General features: G+C 38.2%; 1 protein-coding gene across 9 annotated transcripts in view; it reads left to right on the forward strand.

Annotated features, from left to right (window-relative positions):
• The first annotated feature begins 14,406 nt into the window (after positions 1-14,406).
• Positions 14,407-22,805, forward strand: part of LOC131149137 (serine/threonine-protein kinase STY13-like) — a 35,905-nt gene continuing 27,506 nt past the window's right edge. The window contains exons 1-5 of one of the 9 annotated variants that reach the window (XM_058099266.1): positions 14,594-14,716; positions 14,884-14,913; positions 15,206-15,329; positions 15,412-15,550; positions 15,712-16,713. In XM_058099266.1, coding sequence (XP_057955249.1) covers positions 15,806-16,713 — 908 coding nt within the window. In that variant the 5' untranslated portion in view covers positions 14,594-14,716; positions 14,884-14,913; positions 15,206-15,329; positions 15,412-15,550; positions 15,712-15,805. Of the gene's footprint in view, positions 14,717-14,883; positions 14,937-15,200; positions 15,330-15,411; positions 15,551-15,711; positions 17,081-22,805 lie in introns of those variants that run through there. The other 8 variants (XM_058099265.1, XM_058099264.1, XM_058099262.1 and 5 more) reach the window with 8 other exon arrangements.

Below are 22,805 nucleotides of genomic sequence, written 5' to 3' on the forward strand. Positions count from 1 at the left end.
CTTCAAGATTCCTCAAAAATTAATTTCTCAAAATTCAAAATTTTTAAAATCATTTCTCTCACTGATTGGGGAAACCATCCATGAATCTCAAGACGTTTTAAAGGGAATTTTATTCTGCAAACTTTTGACTATAAGGATTACATTGACGCTTGGTCAAATGTAATTTTCTTCGTAATTATTCTCATTCATGGTTTATGCATTTTTGTCCAAAAATTAGCAAGGTCTTCCCTTCAAGGTTTCTCAAATGGTTTAAAAGTTTTGGCCCTGAAAAAGAAATCTTCCCTGAGATAATTCAAGATGATCATGAATTATTTCCAAAGAATTTTTGTCCTCCTCAGGATCAATCTGACCCTTTCTTCAAACTTCTTCAATTTTGTTTAAACTTTGGAATAACTTGGATTTTCTGCTGGGACTACGTTTTTGCTTCCCCAGAAGAAAGTACTCTTTGTTTTTCAAAAACTTTAAGAAGACTTTTTAAAGTCCGTTGGTGGGAAAAATTTACTCTCCCTGAAGGACAAGTTCGTGCATGGCTTATTCAACATGATACTCAAACTTTGAATTCTCAAGGTTCTTTGATCAAATCAAAAGACAGATTGAAAGTCCTCGAAGACAATGACACTATTTCAATCTCCTCTTCAAGAAAATCAAAGTCTTCAAAATCAGGGAAAATGAAGATCCAATTACTCAAAATGATCAAATAGTTGGAAAAATCAGATAACTCAGGTTCTGCCCACAACCAAGATTCAAGCAGAACCGTTGATCTTGATCTCGGTTCAGATTTTTATCAATTACTTCAAGAATCCAAGAAAAGTCTCTTTAAAAGGAAAAGCAAAGAAAGAGAAATGAACTTTGCTCTCAAATTCAAAAACTCCGACAACCACTTCAAAGGCCTCGGCCACCACCCTTCAAGAAGTGACAGACCACCCTGTCTTTTATTCAAACCTTTCAAGAAATTTTTGCAGCTGGCAACCATTTGGCCCAGCTTGTAATTTTTGTGTCTGTAATTATTTTACACATGTCCACCTTATGGCCAGGGTTGTATTTTAAATCATTATTTTATTTAAAGGTGGTGGGTCCCCACACAAATGCAATCGTCCATGTGCTGTCACCTTTAAGTAAAGTTCTTTGTCCTTTTGCGTCAGCTCGTCTGTCATGTAAGAATCCTGTGTTAAATTTAGTGGTCGATGGGGCCCAATGTGTCACACCTCGAACCCGAAAATGGGACCCGAGAGTGAAAATATAATCTAACCTATCCCTGTATCATACAAATCATCACAGATACAGTACAAAGGATGAGGGTCCAACCCCGTGGGGTTCCAGGCACCCTAAACACATCCAATCATAATCATATACGCAACGAAAAAAGTCATTTATATCAACATATGCAGTACCATACCAGAGTTTATACAAGAGCAAAACATAACTCTAACAAAACATACAAACTGGGTGCCCAAATACAACTCAAAATGGCAACCCAACAAAACTACAGTCCTAACACTTATACAAGCGCTAATGCAGTACATTAGCCACTATGCTCCCTACACTAGGATGCTAGTTCTGGTTACCCGAAGGACCTGTAAAAATGTACGTACAGTAGGGGTGAGACACCTCTCAGTAGGGAAGAACACATGTTATATCGGTGTGTGGCATTTGAGTGTTATTATGATACAACATACACATAGTTAAATGCATTCCAGTACTAATTTACACAGTGCATACACGCACACATACGGTGGCCATTTATACGCAGCCTCATCAGAATACATACACATGATCAGTAATCCTCAGTGTCGTCACACTTTTTGGGCCAAAGCCGGCCCGTGACATACGGCGTTGGCTCGTAGCCAACCCGCGAACACGGCGCCACCGGCACATGGCTAGTCCCCGACTCCCATGGCATCGTACCGGCGCTAAACTAGTGGATCCACACCCTTCACCTTGATCTGCCGGAATAGGCTCACACCCTTGGATATAGAGCCAGACACTCTTGCCTACATGGCAGGTGATAACACACCCTCAGATATAGAGCCAGACACTCTCAGTACCTGGGACAATTTCGGAATCGAGTTCCTACTAGCATTTCAACAATTCACACACACATGCATGCTCATATAACCAAACAAACCACACTCATTTGGTAATCTAAATCATGGTTTTCCAAACAAATACAGTTTAAACAAAGTCAAAGTACGGCCATCCCAATATCACAGTATAAATCACACATATACTCTGTTTTCAACAAAAACCAGGATTCAAATTCGCCCCCTTTTTCCCAAAACTGTAATAATGAAAAACCCATAGTTTTCCCCTTTAGATCCCCCCAAATGAGTAGCCAAAATACACACAAGACCGTGGACCACAGTTCCACCAGTTCCACCAAGTCCGATTTCAAAAATAACCAATATAAACATAATTCCCCTTCCCTTAACCCCGTAAGCAAATCCCGAACTCCAAGGTCCCTAAACAGCGAACCGAGTTCCAAAACCTACAAATCACAGTACAGAATATGTTCACAATACAGTTATCTACAAATCTACTGGATCAGAATTGAAAACCGAGCCTTACCTCAATTTTACGCCAAAACCCGAAAATCTTCAAAACGAGATTCCGATCCGTAGAAGTTGTAGAGAATCCTTCCACGATCCTCGTGGTAGCTTCCGTTTTCCGATTCCATCAATGATCAGCGAAGAATTCTAGAGAGAAGCAGTTGGGAGAGGTTTAGAGAGAGAGAGAGAGATAAAAATCTAAGTTTGCTTAGCTCAAAAGAAATGAGAATTTCCTTTTATAGCCCTTTGACCCGGGCAATTTCCAATTTTGCCCTTCTCTTAATTTTTAAACCCATTTTTCATATTTCGGGTTCTTACAATCTCTCCTCCTTACAAAAATTTCGTCCTCGAAATTTGCTATCTCTTATTCCCAAATTCATACATATAATCAAATACATAGACACAACTTAAGAGCGAACTGGCGATTATCATAGCGTAGTCCCATTATACACATACACATAGACACAACTCAAGAGCGAATTGGCGATCACCACAGCGTAGTCCCATCATACACATACACATAGACACAACTCGAGAGAGAACTAGCAATCACCACATCGCAGTCCCATCTTACACATAAACATACACACCCTCACTTATGGCTGAGGAATACCGTGGTTATATATACAATAGTCTCAGGAGTTCACAATACTCACACTCCCGACGACTAACCACCTATCCCAACCCACAGTAGGATCATGTACAAGTGCTCAAAATAACTGTGGATACTTCCGACATATTTTCGTTTCCAATTCCCAAGAAGCTTCCTCAACCTCGTAGTCTCGCCACAATACCTTCACTAACGGTATCTCTCTGGTATGAAGCTTCTGAACTTTACGGTCCAGATGCTGAACAGGTATCTCCTCATACGCTAAAGTATGCCCAATTTCCAACTCATCATAACTAATCACATGTGAAGGATCCAACATGTACCTCCTCAACATGGAGACATGAAACACATCATGGACCCTCAAAAGTGCTAGAGGTAATGCAACTCTGTAGGCTACCGGACCCACTCGCTCAAGTATCTCAAATGGTTCGATATACCTCGGGCTCAGCTTGCCCTTCCTGCCGAATCTCATCACTTCTTTCATCGAAGCAATATGCATAAATACCTTACCTCCCACTTCAAACTCTAACTCATGGTGGCGAACATCGACATAACTCTTCTGCCGACTCTAAGCCGATTTAATCCTCTCCCGGATCAAACCCACCTTCTCAGATGCCTGCTGCACAAGTTCAGGTCCTAACACCTGACGTTCACCAACCTCATCCCAACACAAAGGAGATCGACACCTCCGACCATACAAAGCCTCAAACGTTGCCATCCCGATACTAGATTGGAAGTTGTTGTTATAAGCAAACTCCACAAGTGGCATAAACTGTATCCAACTACCACCGAAGTCTAACACACAAGCTCGTAACATATCTTCCAATATCTGTATCATCCTCTCCGACTGTCCTTCAGTTTGGGGGTGGAATGCTGTACAAAAAGTAAGCTTCGTCCCCAATGCCTTCTACAAGCTCATCCAGAATCGGGAAGTAAACCTCGAGTCCCAATTTGATACTATGGACACCGGTATCCCGTGCATTCTCACAATCTCATGCACATACAAATTTGCTAGCCTACTCAAAGGATAGCTAACTTTCATTGATATGAAATGAGCAGATTTCGTCAATCTATCCACGATCACCCAAATAACATTCTGTCTGTGAAGCGCTGGTGGCAAACCGGTCACAAAATCCATGGAAATATGCTCCAATTTCCACACCAGAATAGGCAAAGGCTGCAACGGCCCTGTCGGCCTCTAATGTTCAGCTTTCACCTGCTGACACGTCAGACACTGCTCCATGAACTGAGCAATCTGCCTCTTTATACCAGACCACCAGAAGGTCTCGCGCAAGTCCCGATACATCTTTGTACTACCAGGATGTACCGTATACATAGAACGATGCACCTCCTCTAGAATCGTACTTCTGATCTCATCATCGTTCTAAACACACAGTCTGGTCCCAAACCTCAACACACCTCCTTTATAGATGTTAAACTCTGTAGCCAATCCCTGCTATACCTTTTCCATAGCCTCTGCCAACTCTGCATCACTAGCCTGCGCGACTTTTATACGCTCAAATAGGGTCGGTTGGACCAACAAACTAGCAAAATAAGTCTGATGATCACCAACCCCAACTCTATACCTGAGCTCTCCAAATCCCGTCTGATGTGACACTGAGTTACAACCGTAGATACAGCTGTAGGTCCTAACTTCCGACTCAATGCATCAGCCACCACATTTGCCTTCCCCAGGTGATAATTGATCGTGCAATCGTAGTCCTTAATCAACTCTAGCCACCGCCTCTGCCTCATATTCAACTCCTTCTGCGTGAAGAAATACCTGAGGCTCTTATAGTCAGTGAAGATCTCACACTGCACCCCGTACAAATAGTGTCACCAGATCTTCAGTGCATACACAACAGCAGCCAACTCCAGATCATGCGTAGGGTAATTTTTCTCATACTCCTTCAATTGCCGAGAAGCATATGCCACAACCTTACATTGCTGCATAAGCACACAACCTAAGCCCTTCAAAGACACGTCGCTATAAATCACAAATCCACCATCCCCCAAAGGAATGGTCAACGCTGGAGGAGTAACCAGCTGGTGCTTCAACTCCTGAAAGCACTGCTCGCAATCATTGGTCCACTTAAACTGGACTCCCTTCCTGGTCAATCGAGTCAGAGGTCCAGACAGTTTAGAGAAATCCTCTACGAACCGACGATAGTATCCCGCCAATCCTAGAAAACTCCGAACCTCTTGCACATTCTTCGGCCTTACCCAGTCAACCATAACTTCAATCTTACTAGGATCAACTAATATTCCATCCCCAATAACCACATGGCCTAAGAATGCAATCTGACTCAACCAGAATTCACACTTCTTTAACTTAGCATACAACTTCTTCTCCCTCAGAATCTGTAACACTAACCTCAAATATTCCACGTGCTCTTCCATACTTCTCGAGTATACCAGAATGTCATCAATGAATACCACCACAAACCGATCTAGGTACTCATGGAAAACTTTGTTCATCAGATCCATGAACACCGCCGGAGCATTCGTCAACCCAAAAGGCATGACTAAAAACTCGTAGTGGCCATATCTGGTTCGGAAGGCCATCTTCGCTACATCCTCCACTCTAACCCTCACCTGATGATATCTTGACCGCAAATCGATCTTCGAAAAGACCCATATCCCCTGCAACTGGTCAAAGTGATCATCTATACGAGGTAAAGGATAACGATTCTTCATAGTTACCTTGTTAATCTCACGGTAATCAGTGCACATCCGTATCGACCCGTCCTTTTTCTTCACAAATAGTACTGGAGCTTCCCAGGGCGAATCACTAGGTCGAATGAATCCCCTGTCTAGTAATTTTTGCAACTGCTCCTTCAACTCCTGAAATTCTACTGGAGCCATCCGGTACGGAGCTTTAGAGATCGGCGCCTTACCAGGCAGCAACTCTATCGCAAACTCCACCTCACGATCTAGAGGTAAACCGGGTAAATCATCTGAGAACACATCTGGGAATTTGCTGACTACTCGAATATCCTCGAGTCTCAACTCATCCTGCAGAGGTTCCTTCACACAAGCTAAGTACCCCTGACATCCGTCCAAGAGTAGCCTCCTCGCCTGTAGTGCTGACAGAATCTGCGGCGCTGAACGCACACACGATCCCATGAACTCGTACTCCTGCTCCTCAGGATGTCTGAAAACTACCACCTTTCTACGACAATCGATCACGACATAACTGGAGAACAACTAGTCCATCCCCAGAATGACATCGAACCTTGACATGTCGTATACCACAAGATTCACCAGTAACAGCTTTCCCTGAATTTCAACTGGGCAGTCTATCAACATCTTCCTACAGAAAGATACACTCCCAAATGGCATAGTAACAGCTAATACCTCATTCATGTCTCGGGTCTCAATCCCACACCATCCCATAAAATTTATAGATACAAAAGAATGGGTTGCACCCGAATCAAACAGAACAAAAGTTTTATTCGAAAGCAATAATAAGGTACCTGTCACCACGTTACCTACATGCTCAGCATCTGCTGGAGTAAGAGAGTATACCCTGGCCGGAGCTGTATTCATTTGAGCGGTTCCCTGAGGTATCTGATTACTCCCTCGGTCCCCACTAACTGCAGGCACGTCTCACCTCGGTGCTTGACAATCACGAGACAGGTAGCCTGGTTGGCCACAGTTGTAGCAACTACCCCCAAATGACCAACACTCTCCCTCGTGCCACCTGTGACATTTGGTACAACGACCGCCAGTCTGGCTCATCTGAGAGTCCTAGCGCTCGGTATTTTGGCGGTAACCCGAGCCCTTGCTCCTCTTCTTCCACGATCCCTGATGAGATCCTGTCTGAGAACCAGAAGGTACCGTCCTCTTCCTCGATTCCTGATCCACCTCGTCCTCTCGGATACCAGTCTCGATCATCGTGGCTTTATCCACCAACACCGAGAACTCGCGGATTTGAAGCATACCCACTAGTCTGAGGATATCCTTCCTCAAACCCTTCTCGAACCTCCGAGTCTTCTCATACTCGCTCAAGATCATACATGGTGCAAAGCGGGATAGCTCTATGTATCGAACCGCATACCCCTGCACCGTCAAAATCCCTTGAGTAAGCTCAAAAAACTCATTTGCCTTTGCATCTCGTATAGAAGCCGGGAAGTATCTATCAAAGAACACCTCCTTGAATCGGCTCCACATCATCTCCTCAGGACCAACTCTCTGCTTCTCTAACTGATTCACCGTAGTCCACCATCGACTTGCTTCCCTAGACAGCTGGAAGGTAGCATAAAGAACTGGCTGCCTATCCATGCATTGTAGGACCTCCAAGATCCTCTCAGTATTTTACATCCAGTCTTCTGCTGTCATCGGGTTAGGTCCTCTAGAGAACGTCGGAGGATGTATGTGTGTGAACCTCTCAATGGTGCACCCCGCAGTAGTAGGAAAGTGCTCATGTCTCCTCACACTCCACGCGATCTCCTGTGATACCTGCCTCGTCAAACCCCAAGGCACAGAAGGAGACTTATCACTCGCAGTCTCCTCGGAGCCACTTTCCAGATTATTATCCTTGGGCTTCATTCTGTAATACAATAGGAATCTATCAGTATCCCTATAACACATACAGTTAACACAATGATCTACACTAATTGTGTTAACTACTTCTTGCTAGGTTTAGGTATGTCCTATCACACTGACACGAAAGTCATCAATGATCTACCCTACTTTTACTGGAATCGTCATCCCAGGAAAAACACGGAATACCATCGACAATTCCCGGTCTAGCAACCGAACAACCCTCAACCAACTCTACCCATATCCACATCCTATACTCTGGTATGTACTCATAACTAAGCCTAATAAAGTCTACAAGATCTAGTAACCTGGTTAGCTCTGATACCAAACTGTCACGCCCCGAACCCAGAAATGGGACCCGAGGGTGAAAATATAATCTAACCTGTCCCTGTATCATACAAATCATCACAGATACAGTACAAACGATGAGGGTCTGACCCCATGGGGTTCCCAGGCACCCTAAACATATCCAATCATAATCATATACGCAGCGGAAAAAGTCATTCTATATCAACATATGCAGTACCATACTAGAGTTTATACAAGAGTAAAACATGACTCTAACAAAACATACAAATTGGGTGCCCAAATACAACTCAAAATGGCAACCCAACAAAACTACAATCCTAACACTTATCCAAGCGCTAACGCAATACATCGGCCACTACGCTCCCTATACTAGGACGCTAGTTCCGGTTACCCGAAGGACCTGTAAAAATGTACGTACAGTAGGGGTGAGACACCTCTCAGTAAGGAAGAACACAGGTTATATCGATGTGTGGCATTTGAGTGTTATCATGATACAACATACACATAATTAAATGCATTCTAATACTAATTTACACAGTGCATACACGCACACATACGACGGTCATTTATACGCAGCCCTGTCACAATACATACACATGATCAGTAATCCTCAGTGTCGTCACACTCTTTGGCCCAAAGCCAGCCCGTGACATACGGCATTGGCCCGTAGCCAACTCGTGAACACAGCGCCATCGGCACATAGCTAGTCCCCGACTCCCATGGCATCGTACTGACGCTAAACTGGTGGATCCACACCCTTCACCCTGATCTGTCGGAATAGGCTCACACCCTCGAATATAGAGCCAGCCACTCTTGCCTACATGGCAGGCGATAACATGCCCTCAGATATAGAGCCGGACACTCTCAATACCTGGGACAATTTCGGAACCGCGTTCCTACTAGTATTTCAACATATCACACACATATGCATGCTCATATAACCAAACAAACCACACTCATTTGGTAATCTAAATCATGGTTTTCCAAACAAATGCAATTTAAACAAAGTCAAAGCATGGCTATCCCAATATCACAGTATAAATTACACATATACTCGGTTTTCAATAAAAATCGAGATTCAGCCCATCGCCCCCTTTTTCCCAAAATTGTAATAATGAAAAACCCATAGTTTTCCCCGTTAGATCCCCCTAAATGAGTAGACAAAACACACACAGGACCGTGGACCACAGTTACACCAGTTCCACCAAGTCCGATTTAAAAAATAACCAATATAAACATAGTTCCCCTTACCTTAACCCCGTAAGCAAATCCTGAATTCCAAGGTTCCTAAACAGCGAATCGAGTTCCAAAACCTACAAATCACAGTACAGAATATGTTCAGAAGATAGTTACCTACAAATCTACTAGATTAGAATTGAAAATCAAGCCTTACCTCGATTTTACGCCGAAACCCGAAAATTTCCGAAACGAGATTCCGATCCATAGAAGTTCTAGAGAATCCTTCCACGATCCTCGTGGTAGCTTCCGTTTTCTGATTCTGTCAATGATCGGTGAAGAATTCTAGAGAGAAGGAGTTGGGAGAGGTTTAGAGAGAGAAAGATAGATAAAAATCTAAGTTTGCTTAGCTTGGAAGAAATGAGAATTTCCTTTTATAGCCCTTTGACCGGGCAATTTCCAATTTTGCCCCTCTCTTAATATTTAAACCCATTTTTCATATTTCGGGTTCTTACACAATGAGCACCCGCACTAATTTTCTCCGGATTCCAAAATGTTTGAAGTCCGAGCCTGTATGTCTATATATTGAAGTTTTGTTTTATTTGTTCCTTGCACCAATTCAGGGGTTTCTCTTAGAGCAACCTAAGACGCCTTGAGCTCCACCTGAATTCTCTCGTCTCCCTCTTCTCCCTCTCTTTTGTTTTAGGACTTCTGTCAAGTAAATGTAATACAAGTAAGCTTTTAAATAAATTCAAAGTTAAGCTTTTGTGTTCTATAAGTATGCTCTGTACTCGCAGTCTATGACTGATCTTGTACAACAAAAATTTGTTGCATCCATTTGCATTCATGAATTATCAATTGATTGTTGTTTGATAATCCTTTTTATAATATCACTTGTTTGAAAATATTCAGGTTGTTTAAAACTTTCCTCTTTTAAGGACGATCCCTGTAGATAAACACTTGAAATACTTTTTCTTCCTAAGTCTTCTGTTATTCTTGAACTTGGTCGTCCTACACTTCTATTTCTTGTTAATAATGATTGAAAATTTATTTTGACATTTCCAATTTGATTTTGAATAATACTTGTGGCTATAGTCTTTTGAACACGTCTAATTTTCTCTTCATTATTTTCATTTAAATTGTCAAATTCTCATTCTCCCCCTGTTTGAATCTCATGCCAAAGGAGTTTCTTTGGTTGAGATACTAACGAGGTCCTTTCATAATTAGCTTGGAGTAAAAGAGTTTAACCTTTTAGACTTTCTTTAATTGCATTTGGAAAAACAGTTGAAGTTGTGACTTTGTAGTAAATTCTATAAATCATTTCTAAATTTGAAGATCTTTAATCCAAATTATAATTTTTTGCTTGAATATCTAGTGTTAATAATTTGTAAATTGACTCATCATGCAAATTTGCCCTAATATTTGGATAACATTCAAAATAAATTGGAACTTCTGCTATATTGGATTCTAACATTCCTTATAATGAATCATTAAATTCGTGATGTCTGGCATTTCTAAGTAAGATGTAGACGGGTTGGTTAAAAGCGGTTCTTGTTAAAGGAAATAGTCCTACTTGGACCATCCCTATATGAATTCTATCATATTTTGACCTAAAAACTTTTAAATCTTCTAAATTTAGTAATCTCTTTTGCTGCCTAACTTCATTCGTAATTAAGGAAATTGACTTATTAACAATTTTGACTAAATATTCTTCATTGACCTCTAATGATCCCTTTTGCTTAATTATTTGAGCTTCTGTTTTAGTCATTTTCCAAATTTCTTTTGGATCTTACTTTGGTAAGTCTTTACCATTCCAGTTTGCTAATCTCTTTTCGATTTTGCCTAACGAAATTTGAATTTCCTTTTTGTTTGTTATTTTGTTTGATGAAGATTCCTTTTGTTTCGTATCAACTTCCTTAAAAACCTTTCTTTAAGTTTTAATACTTCTAACCAATCTATCCATACTTCGTCTTAAGTTTTCTTATTTTGCAACTCTAGGACTCTTAATCGGGACCACCACTGGGACCACCTTTGCATGCTCTCCTGGCTCAATGGGCTGACCATCGGATTTTCATTAGCTGAACGACACTTAGGTGAATTAAATGATGCAATTTTCAGAAAATTTTAGAAAATTTTTGAATAGTTCTAGCTCTGACACCAAATCTTGGCAGGATCGTTTCCTAATGTATCTTTAATTCTATCTCTAACTCTTTGTGCAAATAATTTTGGTAATCCTCCTATGAATTTTTCTTTCCAAAATCCACTTATTCCATCTGGTCTGCTTAAAACTTTTGCAAGAAATATGTCTTTATACCATGAGAAATCTGATAATTTTGGACAAGTTAAATTGACTAATATTATACTATTCTTTTCTGCCACATTATTTGGTTCTCTTACGAAAGCTTTTAGTATTGTCCAAAGTAATGCTGAAACAACATCACTAACTTGAATTTGTTGACCATTTTCTTCTTTAATTTTGACTACTCCATAAATTCCATCTTTTTCGTTTTGAGTAAGATAATTGTCCCACCAAAATCTTAATGATCCATTAAATCCTTGCACTAGTAATCCAACTATTGTAGCTTCTCCAGTTCTTTCATCATTAAATTTGTAGACAGTAATTGCCAAAGTCATTTGTTGTACTAATCTAATAACTTGACATTTAGTGAAACCATCGATATTCCACTCATGTAAAGAGCTTCCCCTAAAACTTATTTCTTCTTTTATAGGTTCATCTTCGAATAATAAGCTTGGAAATTTTGGTCTTTTGTAATAAGTTCTAACACTTTCATTCTTCAAAGAATTATTGTTTATTTTGTTAATTTCAAAATCACTTTCCTCTTTAAAGCTTTTTTCCAAGTTATGAATAGCTTCTTGTTTTGTTAGGGTATTTATATAACGCTTCTTAGTAAGTTCTTCAATTTTTCTTGTAATCTGCTCTTCTTTAGATTCAAAGCTAAATTTAATATCAGTCATTGAGAAAAATTTGAATAAATGTTCTTGTTTTTTTAACTTTACTTGATTTTCCTTTTTCAAAGACACTATTGATCTTAACTTTTGACATTCCTTCTAAAATATTTCCAATTCTTGTTGATTGGTTTGCAATTGATTGAAGCATTTGATTTGCATAATTATTTTAACTAACTAATTGATCAAAATCATTATTAATATTTTTAACTTCTTTGAAGGGTGATGCAATTACTTTTGCTCCCTTATATGTAATTTTGAAATAATCTTTTGGCAGATGTGTTGAAGATGCGTAATTATTATCTAATAACTTCTATTTATTATTATGAATAACATTTACAATTTGTCTATCCTTTAAATATTTTAAGAATAAAAATTTTTCTAAGTTTTTTGCATTTCTTCTAATCATTCTTCTCTTATTTTTTCTCTTTCTTCTTTATTATATTTCTTAAAAAAATTATCTCAATTGTTTTGATTAAGTTTATGTTTACAATCTTCACTTAAAACCTCCATATTTGGTTCAAACTTTTTGTTTATGGTTAATAAACCTTCTTTTAAGGTTTCTCTCTGTTTTTCATCTAGAGTTTGAGACATTATTGGTGAATTAGATTCTTCAGAATAATAACCTTGAGGAATTTTTGGTTCAAAATTGATTCCTTTTAGGTTATAATACTTGTTAGGTTCTATATAAACACTTGAAATACTTTTTCTTCCTAAGTCTTCTATTATTCTTGAACTTGGTTGTCCTACACTTCTACTTCTTGTTAATAATGATTGAAAATTTATTTTGACATTTCCAGTTTGATTTTAAATAATATTTGTGGTTATAGTATTTTGAACACTTCTAATTTTCTTTTCATTATTTTCATTTAAATTGTCAAATTCCCATTCTACCCCAGTTTGAATCTCATGCCAAAGGAGTTTCTTTGGTTGAGATACTCACGAGGTCCTTTCATAATTAGCTTGGAGTAAAAGAATTTCACCTTTTGGACTTTCTTTAATTGCATTTGCAAAAACAGTTGAAGTGGTGACTTTGTAGTAAATTCTATAAATCATTGATAAATTTGAAGATCTTAAATCCATATTATAATTTTTTGTTTGAATATCTAATGTTAATAATTTGTAAATTAACTCATCATGCAGATTTGCCCTAATATTTGGATAACATTCAAAATAAATTGGACCTTCTGCTATATTAGATTCTAACATTCCTAATAATGAATCATTAAATTCATGATGTCTAGCATCTCTAAGTAAAATGCAGACTGATTTTTTAAGAGCGGTTCTTGTTAAAGGAAATAGTCTTACTTGGACCATCCATATATGAATTCTATCATATTTTAACCTAAAAACTTCTAAATCTTCTAAATTTAGTAATCTCTTTTGCTGCCTAACTTCATTCGTAACTAAGGAGACTGACTTATTAATAATTTTGACTAAATATTTTTCATTGACCTCTAATGATCCCTTTTACTTAATTATTTGAGCTTCTGTTTTAGTCATTTTCCAAATTTCTTTTGGATCTTACTTTGGCAAGTCTTTACCATTCCAGTTTGCTAATTTCTTTTCGATTTTGCCTAACAAAATTTGAATTTCCTTTTTGTCTGTTCATTTGTTTGATGAAGATTCCTTTTGTTTCATATCAACTTCCTTATAAAACTTTCTTAGAGTTTTAATACTTCGAACCATACTTCTTAAATTTTCTTATTTTGCAACTCTAAGACTCTTAATCAGGACCACCATTACACACTCTCTTGGCTGACCATTGGATTTTCACTAGCAGACCGATGCTTAAGTCAATTTAATTTATATTTTTTTTATACAGAATGTAATATTTTACTAGGGAGACATAAATATAAAAATAAGATACTATAAATAAATATATTATTTAAAAAATGAAGTGGAAAATATAAATGTTTAAAATTATTTAAAGATTAAAATGAAAAATGATTTATTTTTTTGTAAAAATAATATTAAAATTTTTATCGAAGTTTCTAGGCTTACATAGTTTACATTGTTAAAAGAAAAAGAAATAAAATTATATAAAAAAATTTATTATAGCACCCCTTATTAATTTTATTCCTCTTTCCCACCCCCTCCCCCTCCTTTACTATTTACAATCATACAATTATGAATTAAAAAAATATCAAATACTAAAGAAGTAATGAAAAATTCAAAAATTAAAAAGCATAAGAATCAATTAATAAACATTCGATAAATTAATAAATAGAGGAAAAAACGGCTACACCTATCATCAAACACGTCCGAAAGCCATACGCGCGCCCTGGGTAGATGGCAGCCCTGGGCCAACGTGCCGAAAGCAGATCTTTCCGACACGTTTCAAGTAGACTGCGCGAGTCTAATCTTTTCTTATTCGCAGCGAATGGCCTCCGCGTGGTCACAGTGTAAAACGAGGCCGAAGGTAAATGTGAAACGAGGACTGCTCTTGGTGCTACTGTAGTCGCTCTCTTCTTCCTCTTCATCTTCATCTTCATCTTCGGCTCCATCCTCGGCTTCGCCTCTCTGTTCCTCCGCTTCTTTGAGGTGGATATCGGCTATGTAGGTACGCATCACGATCTACATCACAATTTCTGCGAAGTTTCGGTGCCTTCTTACTATTTTACGGTTTTATTTTTCCCAATTCGATACTTTGTTGTTTGCTTTGTCTTTGATTGTTGTTTTGGCATTCAAAGTGTAACTCTGATCTGGGATATGGTGGGTTTTGGGTAGGTGTCGTTTGTTTGTCCGGAAAATGACTCAGTAAGGCACGGAATTCTGGGGAAGTATGAAGTTTCTATTTTTAATTTTAATGTTCGAGGTTCTGTTTCTTTGGTTAGAAAATTAGCGAAATGACTAAATTGAGAAATCGATGAATTTCTGCTTTGCGTTTTGATGTGTTTGTTTTCCGAGGTTTTAGATGATCGGAATCCTAAATGTGAAATGTTGATTTTTTTCCTTTTTTGGTTTACTACATTGTCTGAGCTGCCTTATTGAGCATGATTGCATGAAATATTGACCTTTTTCTTGGGGTTGTTATTTGTGGAAAGTTCAGCGGTTTTAGCGTAGAGATGCTGGAGGGAGTGTGAGGTTGAAGGGGTTTGAACTCGGAAGAGTGTGTGGTACCCAAACAGTTCTATGTATATGGTTCGTTTTCTTGGACCAAATCGATTGAAAAGGTTTGGAATTTAGCTTAATTTTAGGTTTATTATTTTTTTTATGCTCTGTTTGGTTGCTAAGAAATTGATGAAAATGAACAAGTTCATTTTTGAGTGTTAAAATTTCTCATACTTGTTGGGAATCTGAAGGACCAAAGCCCCATCTTCAAACATCCCTCCCCCCAACAAAAAGAAAGAAAGAAAGAAAGAAAGAAAGAAAGAATGACATTTACTCTCTTGAAGTAAAATCACCATGTGGCTTATTCAGTTTGTCATGTTTTCCCTTTACATTTGCCTCTCTTTTTTCCATTTTCTGGCAGCCAAATAGTGGATTAAGGCTGTCTGTTTGGATCTCAAACTGTTTCTTCACCGTTTATTGATTTTGTGGATGTTTTGGATATAGGATGGTGAATATGCTGGGAAGTTATCATGGCATGAAATAATTGCATAGCGTTGGAAACCAGAAAATCTTGCATCCCTGGTAGGGTTGGTTGAAGATGGTGGAGGGTCCAAAGTTTGCTGGAATTATAGGAGGCCACAATAACAACAATGATAACAACTTCTATGATTTAACTCAAGGGTTCTACCAAAAACTTGGCGAGGGTTCTAACATGTCCATAGATAGTTTACGTACAAGCAATGCTGGTGGATCTGTCTCAATGTCTGTGGACAATAGTAGTGTTGGATCAAATGATTCCCTTACTCATATCTTGAGCCACCCAGGTCTGCGACCCATCACCCATGAGTATTCCATAGGGCATAGTGTCCTTCGCCCGGGAAAGGGCAAGGTTACCCATGCTCTAAATGATGATGCATTGGCCCAAGCATTGTTGGATAGTAGGTACCCGACTGAGGGGCTTCAGAATTATGATGAGTGGACAATTGATTTGAGGAAGCTTAGCATTGGGATGGCATTTGCACAAGGTTCTTTTGGGAAGTTGTATCGAGGAACATATAATGGTGAAGATGTGGCGATTAAGTTATTGGAGACACCAGAAAATAGTCTTGAGAAGGCACTTGTGATGGAACAGCAATTCCAGCAGGAAGTGATGATGTTGGCAACACTCAAGCATCCAAATATTGTTCGGTTTATTGGTGCATGCCACAAACCGATGGTTTGGTGCATTGTTACTGAGTATGCAAAGGGAGGTTCTGTTAGGCAGTTCCTTATGAAGAGACAGAATCGATCAGTGCCACTGAAACTAGCAGTGAAGCAGGCATTGGATGTTGCAAGGGGGATGGCATATGTGCATGGGCTTGGATTCATTCACAGGGACTTGAAGTCTGATAATCTTTTGATTTCAGCTGATAAGTCAATAAAGATAGCTGATTTTGGGGTTGCACGGATTGAGGTACAAACTGAGGGAATGACTCCAGAGACAGGAACATACCGCTGGATGGCTCCGTAAGCGTTTATACCCTTTTCTTTATAATGCAATGACATTTCTTAATTATAGCATTATTTTTTTCATCTGAATTCCCTTTGACACTTGTTTCAGTGTCAACGTTATCATATTTAAGACCATTTTACACTGTTGAGAAATAGTCATATTTTATCTAGAGATAATCTTTCTTCATCCTGTTAGATGATTTAGCCAACAAATTCGTCTAATAGTAAATAGAATATGGTTCTTTGCATTGTTCCAGTAAGCATGATAAAGAAACATTTGATTATTGTCTTTTGAGAAATCTGTGTATAACATTGTACTGGGGCTTATGTTCTATACTGTTTTATAATGGTGGGAAAAAAACAATTGAGCAAATCATGTAAGAAAGTATCTGCAGTAGTTCATATATGTACTTGATGAGCTTCTTTTCCAATGGGAATGGAAAACATGCTTATTGCATCCTTTTCCTAAACAAATGATGGGATTGCCCTTTGGATGTCAATTTGTCTTTTGTGTGGCCCTAGAAAGGCGTCAGTTTTTCCTCGGAGCTTATGTGCAATTCCTTCCCCTAATGGTGGATGAGTCATTTGTGTCTTGAGATCCTTTTTTTTTTTTAACCCTTATGTCCAGGTCATATAAAATAAGCTTTTAGCTGAATCATACTGTTGCATGCACCGAAATATTGATGCTTGATCTGACACTATTCATAATGTAACTAATGTAAGATACTTGTATCCTTATTGAGCGTTTTAGATAGGTGAACAACAATTTTGAAGGTCCAGATATTGGACAGTTCTGACATCTATCAGGGTAGTGCCAAAATTGTTAGAAGGATATAAACATAATAAATCCTGGTCCTCCATTGAGTGTTGGCAATTTCTGTAATAAGTGTAGGTTTCACACAATGTTTTAAAAGGCAAGGGCGTAAGGTGAGGCTTTTTAATGGTTAAGACGTGAGGTATAAAACTTAAGGAATTGAGGCGTGAGCCTTTTGATGATTTTATTTCTAGTTAAAAACATGTAAATAAACTGCATACATTTTAAAAATAAAGAAAAAATTAAGAAAATTACAAGTAAACTGCAACGAAGAATCGAACTTGATTTGTAAACTACTTGTTGGCCATTAAAGTAAAAAACACTAACTTGAATCATTTATTAAATCATAACAAGAGATAGGTATAACTGTATGAATTTCAAATTATTTTTAGGATCTAAGATGCACCCTTAAATTATTTTAGAAAGTTTGAGATTCAAAAATTTTAGTGATTAATTCATATCATGATGACATTCTTTTCACATAAGCATGTTAACATTTTCTAGCCAATCTAACTTGAGATTCACTCGGGCAAAATGCATAAGCCTTAACTTAAAAAATGTAAAAGGCATGCTATTTGGACAAATGCATAAGCCTCAATGTGTAATGTGTTGGCTTTTGTGGTATTTGGTATTTTAGCTTGAGACTCTGGATGTTTTAGTATGTTCCGTCTTGAGGTGAGCCTCAAGGCAAGCCTCAATTAAGCCTTTTTGAAACATTGGCTTTCACATATCATTCTTCATAGTATTATGCATGTTTATGAATTATGATGTGTGACATCGACACAATATTTGCCCTTTTTTTAATTTTAATTTTAATTTTTAATTTTTTTAGCAAAAGAAATTATTTGATAGGTTAAGAATGTGCAAATAGGAGAATAAAACATCTCCTTAACAAACTCTAGGATACTCCACTAAAAAACCAACAAGCATCAAGAAAAATCCAAAAAAAATCAGCACACATTAACAATTCAACAAAGAATGCCAATTGAAGTTCCCATTACCCACACACCAAAGAGAAGCCAAATAATGAATCTTCTTCTAGACCAACAGAAACGACAACTTCTTCCTTGAGAAAACATGCGCATAATGTTCTACCCACATACCCCAAGACACTGTGAAGAAAGCACATTTCTGTAACGCTTTTCCTTCTTTTTTCGTACCAAAACTAACAAAAGAAATTGCCAAGAACTCCTCCATTATCAAAATAATTGATCAACTTGTTCCATGCCTGCAAGGAAAAATCGCACGCATGAAAAGATGCAGAGCAGATTCTGAGTAGTTAAAGCTAAGGACACAAACATATGGAGAGAGAGCCTTCAAAGGCCTTCTAATCTGCAACAAGTTGTTGGTACCAACTAGATAAAAGCTTTGTAGAGAGGAAAGGAAAAATCATTACTAGTCAAGAATTCACAAAAATATTTGCAAGAATATACCCTTGAGTAATCAAAAGACCAGGATCTACTATATACTTCCAAAGAGATCAGACATTTATTCAACAAGATTAACAAAGAGGTAACTCCTTTTTCTCCCTACCGTTCAAAGATCTCCTAAAGTGAAAATCCCAAGAAGGTAATGGACCACCTGGATCTGCAATAAAATAATAAATGGACCATTTTGTAGAATTGGTGTATTCCCAAGAAAAAGGGGGGGGGTGAATTGGGTATTAAAAATTTCTTCCTAGGTTAGGCGTGTTCCACAATCAATATACCACAACCTAGGGTTTGTCTAAGCATTCACCAATTCAACAGATATATATAACATGTATGGCAATAAATAATTAAGCATACATGCACGGAAATTAAATTGCGACGAATAAAGAACTGACACAAAATATGTTATCAGGGTTCGGCCAATTCTGCTTACGTCCCCGCTTCAAGCTCACAAGTAAGAGGATTCCACTAGTTGCTCACTTAAAGGATGGAGCGTCACCAATTACAATACCCTCTCCTTACTGGGCAAGGGAATACTCCAGGTCACATTACAGGGCTGACGCCAACCTACTACACTTTACAGGACGGTGCTCCTAGTTCTCCTAATTGGGTCTGAACTAGTCCGAGACTTTCTTAACTGGGTCTAAGTCTATCTGGGACTCTTAACAGGGCGAGTTTCTTTCTTCATGCCATGCCTGGAATACAATAGATAAGAAAATATTTGTACAAATAAATTGCTTCTAAGCTAAGCAAATGTGTACACAATATAGCTCAATGCACTTAGATATGATATGAAGATAAAAGCTCAATGTGAGTATGGGTTTTCTCAAAATAAATTTGCAGTCTTTGAAATAGATTTATATGATAAACACTTCAAAGATTTAACCCTAATATGATTTTCCTCCAAAAATATTTATCAATAAAAATTATAGGAGAATCTAGGGTTTTGCTTTCAAATGATTTTTCCCAAAATAAATAAATATGATCTTTGACAAAAAATGAAATATGAAATATGTGCTTTTCAAAGTTCTTAAAAACCCTCAAATGATATCTCCAAAAATTTATTTCAATGAAAAGTAAAGTGCTGTAGATTTAGGGTTTATGCTCAAAATATTTATACAATAAAAACAAGTGAGCTTTAGGGATCTTGCAATAGATGTGCAAGATTCTCAAGCTAAGATAAGTTTTCTCCAAGAAAAATTATGAAGAAAAATGCGGAGAAAAACTTACGATCAACTCTCAAAATATTTTTGAAAGATATATGAGAGAGTATATGATCTTTCAATGAAAATGTAAATGCCCAAAATGAATGCTCTCCAAAAGAAATTTTTCAAAGAATAAGTGAAGGAGAGTGTAAAATGAATAAAGAACAAAAATTATTTTGGGAGGATTTTCTCTCTAATCTCTCTCTTTAAATTTGAGTTATGAGGAGGTATATATAGAGTCTGGGGAAAATCTAACCGTTAGGGACATATTAGGAATTTGTAAAATTGTTTAATAAAAATTAAACATGTTTTAAGCGCTTAAAATACTTGAACCTGAGAGGTTTAGTCGACAGAGGACAAGAGTTGGTCGGCCGAGCCAGGGTGATTTCCGAACCTTCGTAGGTTCGGTTGACTGGGGGCTTCGGACTATATACTGAGTGAACAAGTTCGGTCGCCCGAGGCTTATTTGATCTATGTGGTCGGTTTGCTGAGGATAGTAGAAAAAGCCATGTTCATAGTTCGGTCGGCTGTAGGAGTTTAGTTCAAAACGTGGTCGGTTGACCGAGCCTTAGTCAAACTTTTGACTTTCGACCAACAGTGTGTTCGATCGATTGAGCTGATTAATATTGGAATTTTTCGGTCAGCTGACCACGTTTTTGACAAATTCATTTTAGCCCTAATTTTTGACCCTAATCGATTAGTTATTAAGAAAATGTTTTTCTGTGAAAAGTGTTGGTCCCTAGGATCTGTCTACGATCATTAGAGCTTTCATTCATACCATGCATGCCATGCATTATTACAGACCAAAACAAAAACTAAAATGCATTTACAAATAAATTCTATGTCTTCTTTCTTCTTTGCTCTTCTGTCTTCAAAGGAGTGCGCCAGATTGTATAGTCTTCAAGTTCCTCCTGGCTTCCATGACCCTTTAATCTTATGTGTGTGCCAAGATATAAACTTGCTCAAGCACTTAAACACACATAAGATCCTTGTGCTTTGTCAACTCAAAACAGAGATCAGACTCAAAAAGTCAACACCATTCTACCTTGAGCTCAGACTAAAGAGACAAGGAAAAGATGTGGACAAAACAACATCCCCCAACCAAGGGTCTTACCCAAAAATGGATATCACAACCCCTGCCCATCAAAAAATTAGTATGGGTATAAAGAGGTGATAATATGAGAAATAGCTTTCCACAAACTTTCCAAAGAACATCTAGAAACCAAATTAGTAGCCCACCCATTCTTATAAAGTCCAAACATGCCGAAGCCACAAGGAAGAATCTTGTAGTGGGAACTACCAAAGCCATTTGGCCAAGAGAGCTGTGTTTATAGACACCAAATTTCCAAGACCCAAATTGCCCTCCTATTTAGACCTACAAACCACCTTCCACCGCACAAAATGGTCCCTAAATCCCCCTACCGCTGACCATAGGAAATCTCTCATAATTCTCTCAATCTTGCTAGCAATCCTTGTAGGAATTTTGCCAGCAGATCTAGAGTTAGCCCTAAAGAAACCCCTAAGTAGGGCAACTACTAATCCGACGCAACGTACCCTACCTCTGAGGATAACTCCTTGATGCGCTCAGCAAGCACATTAATTGCTGCAATACTGCTCTTCCCCAAATTAACCTTAAGCCCCAATAGGTCGATACCCTTTCAAAAATATGGAGAAGCCCCAAAATATTCAAAAAAGAAGGCCTATGATCCTTCTAAGTAAAAAGATTGTATTGAAGGTGCAAAACCGTTACCTCTTCCCTCCCCACTTCCAATCCTTTCACTAAACCTCTATCTACAGCCCTATCAACCATCTTACTCCAAACAATAGCCACTAAAATAAACAAAAATGGGGAGAGAGGGTCCCCTTGTCTAATCCCCCTTCGTAGCCCTAAACCAAGATTTAGGTTCACCATTCACTAACACCAAATAATTCATATTTGGCGTGCAGCTTTCATCATCTGCACCATCTCCCTCCAAATCCAGCCTTCTAAAAATCTTATCCAAGAAGCTCCAACTCACTCTATCTACGCTTTTTTCGAAAACTAGCTTAAAAATGAGCCCCTTCTTCCCCTTCTTCTTTCTTCTCCAAATGTCCTCAACGACTTCATTTGCAATTAGAATGGCATCCACAACTTGTACTCCCCCCCCCCCCCCCAAAAAATCCCCAAACGAAGGCACTTTGGGCCTCATTAAATCTCTTCAAGCACTTCTATATATAAAAAAAAAAAGTCTTATCAAGCACCACACTTGACCTATTAGCTAGTACTTCAGTGATTATTTTGTACACCGGGTACTAGACTAATAGGTTTATAACCAGATATCTCAATAGACTAACTTTTCTTCGGCTCCAAAGTTATGAAAGGTAGAGTTAATACTCTTTGCTTAAAGTCACATTCCATTAATTCATTAAGAACCTTCAGCAAGTCATCCTTAATCACCGCCCAACAATCTTGAAAGAAAGCCATGTTGAAACCATCCAGCCCTAGTGCTTTATCCTTCTCCATCCCAAAGATGGTATACCTGACTTCCTCTATCTTGAAAGGCCTCTGTCAATGAGATATCTTATCATCAGAAAAATGTCCCACTCTAAACCTTCCACAAGTATATGAGATAATTTCCTCCCTGCCCACCTCCAACTCCCTAATCAAATTCTTCCTCA

This window comes from Malania oleifera, chromosome 2 (genome assembly GCF_029873635.1).
Source record: "Malania oleifera isolate guangnan ecotype guangnan chromosome 2, ASM2987363v1, whole genome shotgun sequence".
NCBI classification, from domain to species: Eukaryota; Viridiplantae; Streptophyta; class Magnoliopsida; order Santalales; family Ximeniaceae; genus Malania; species Malania oleifera.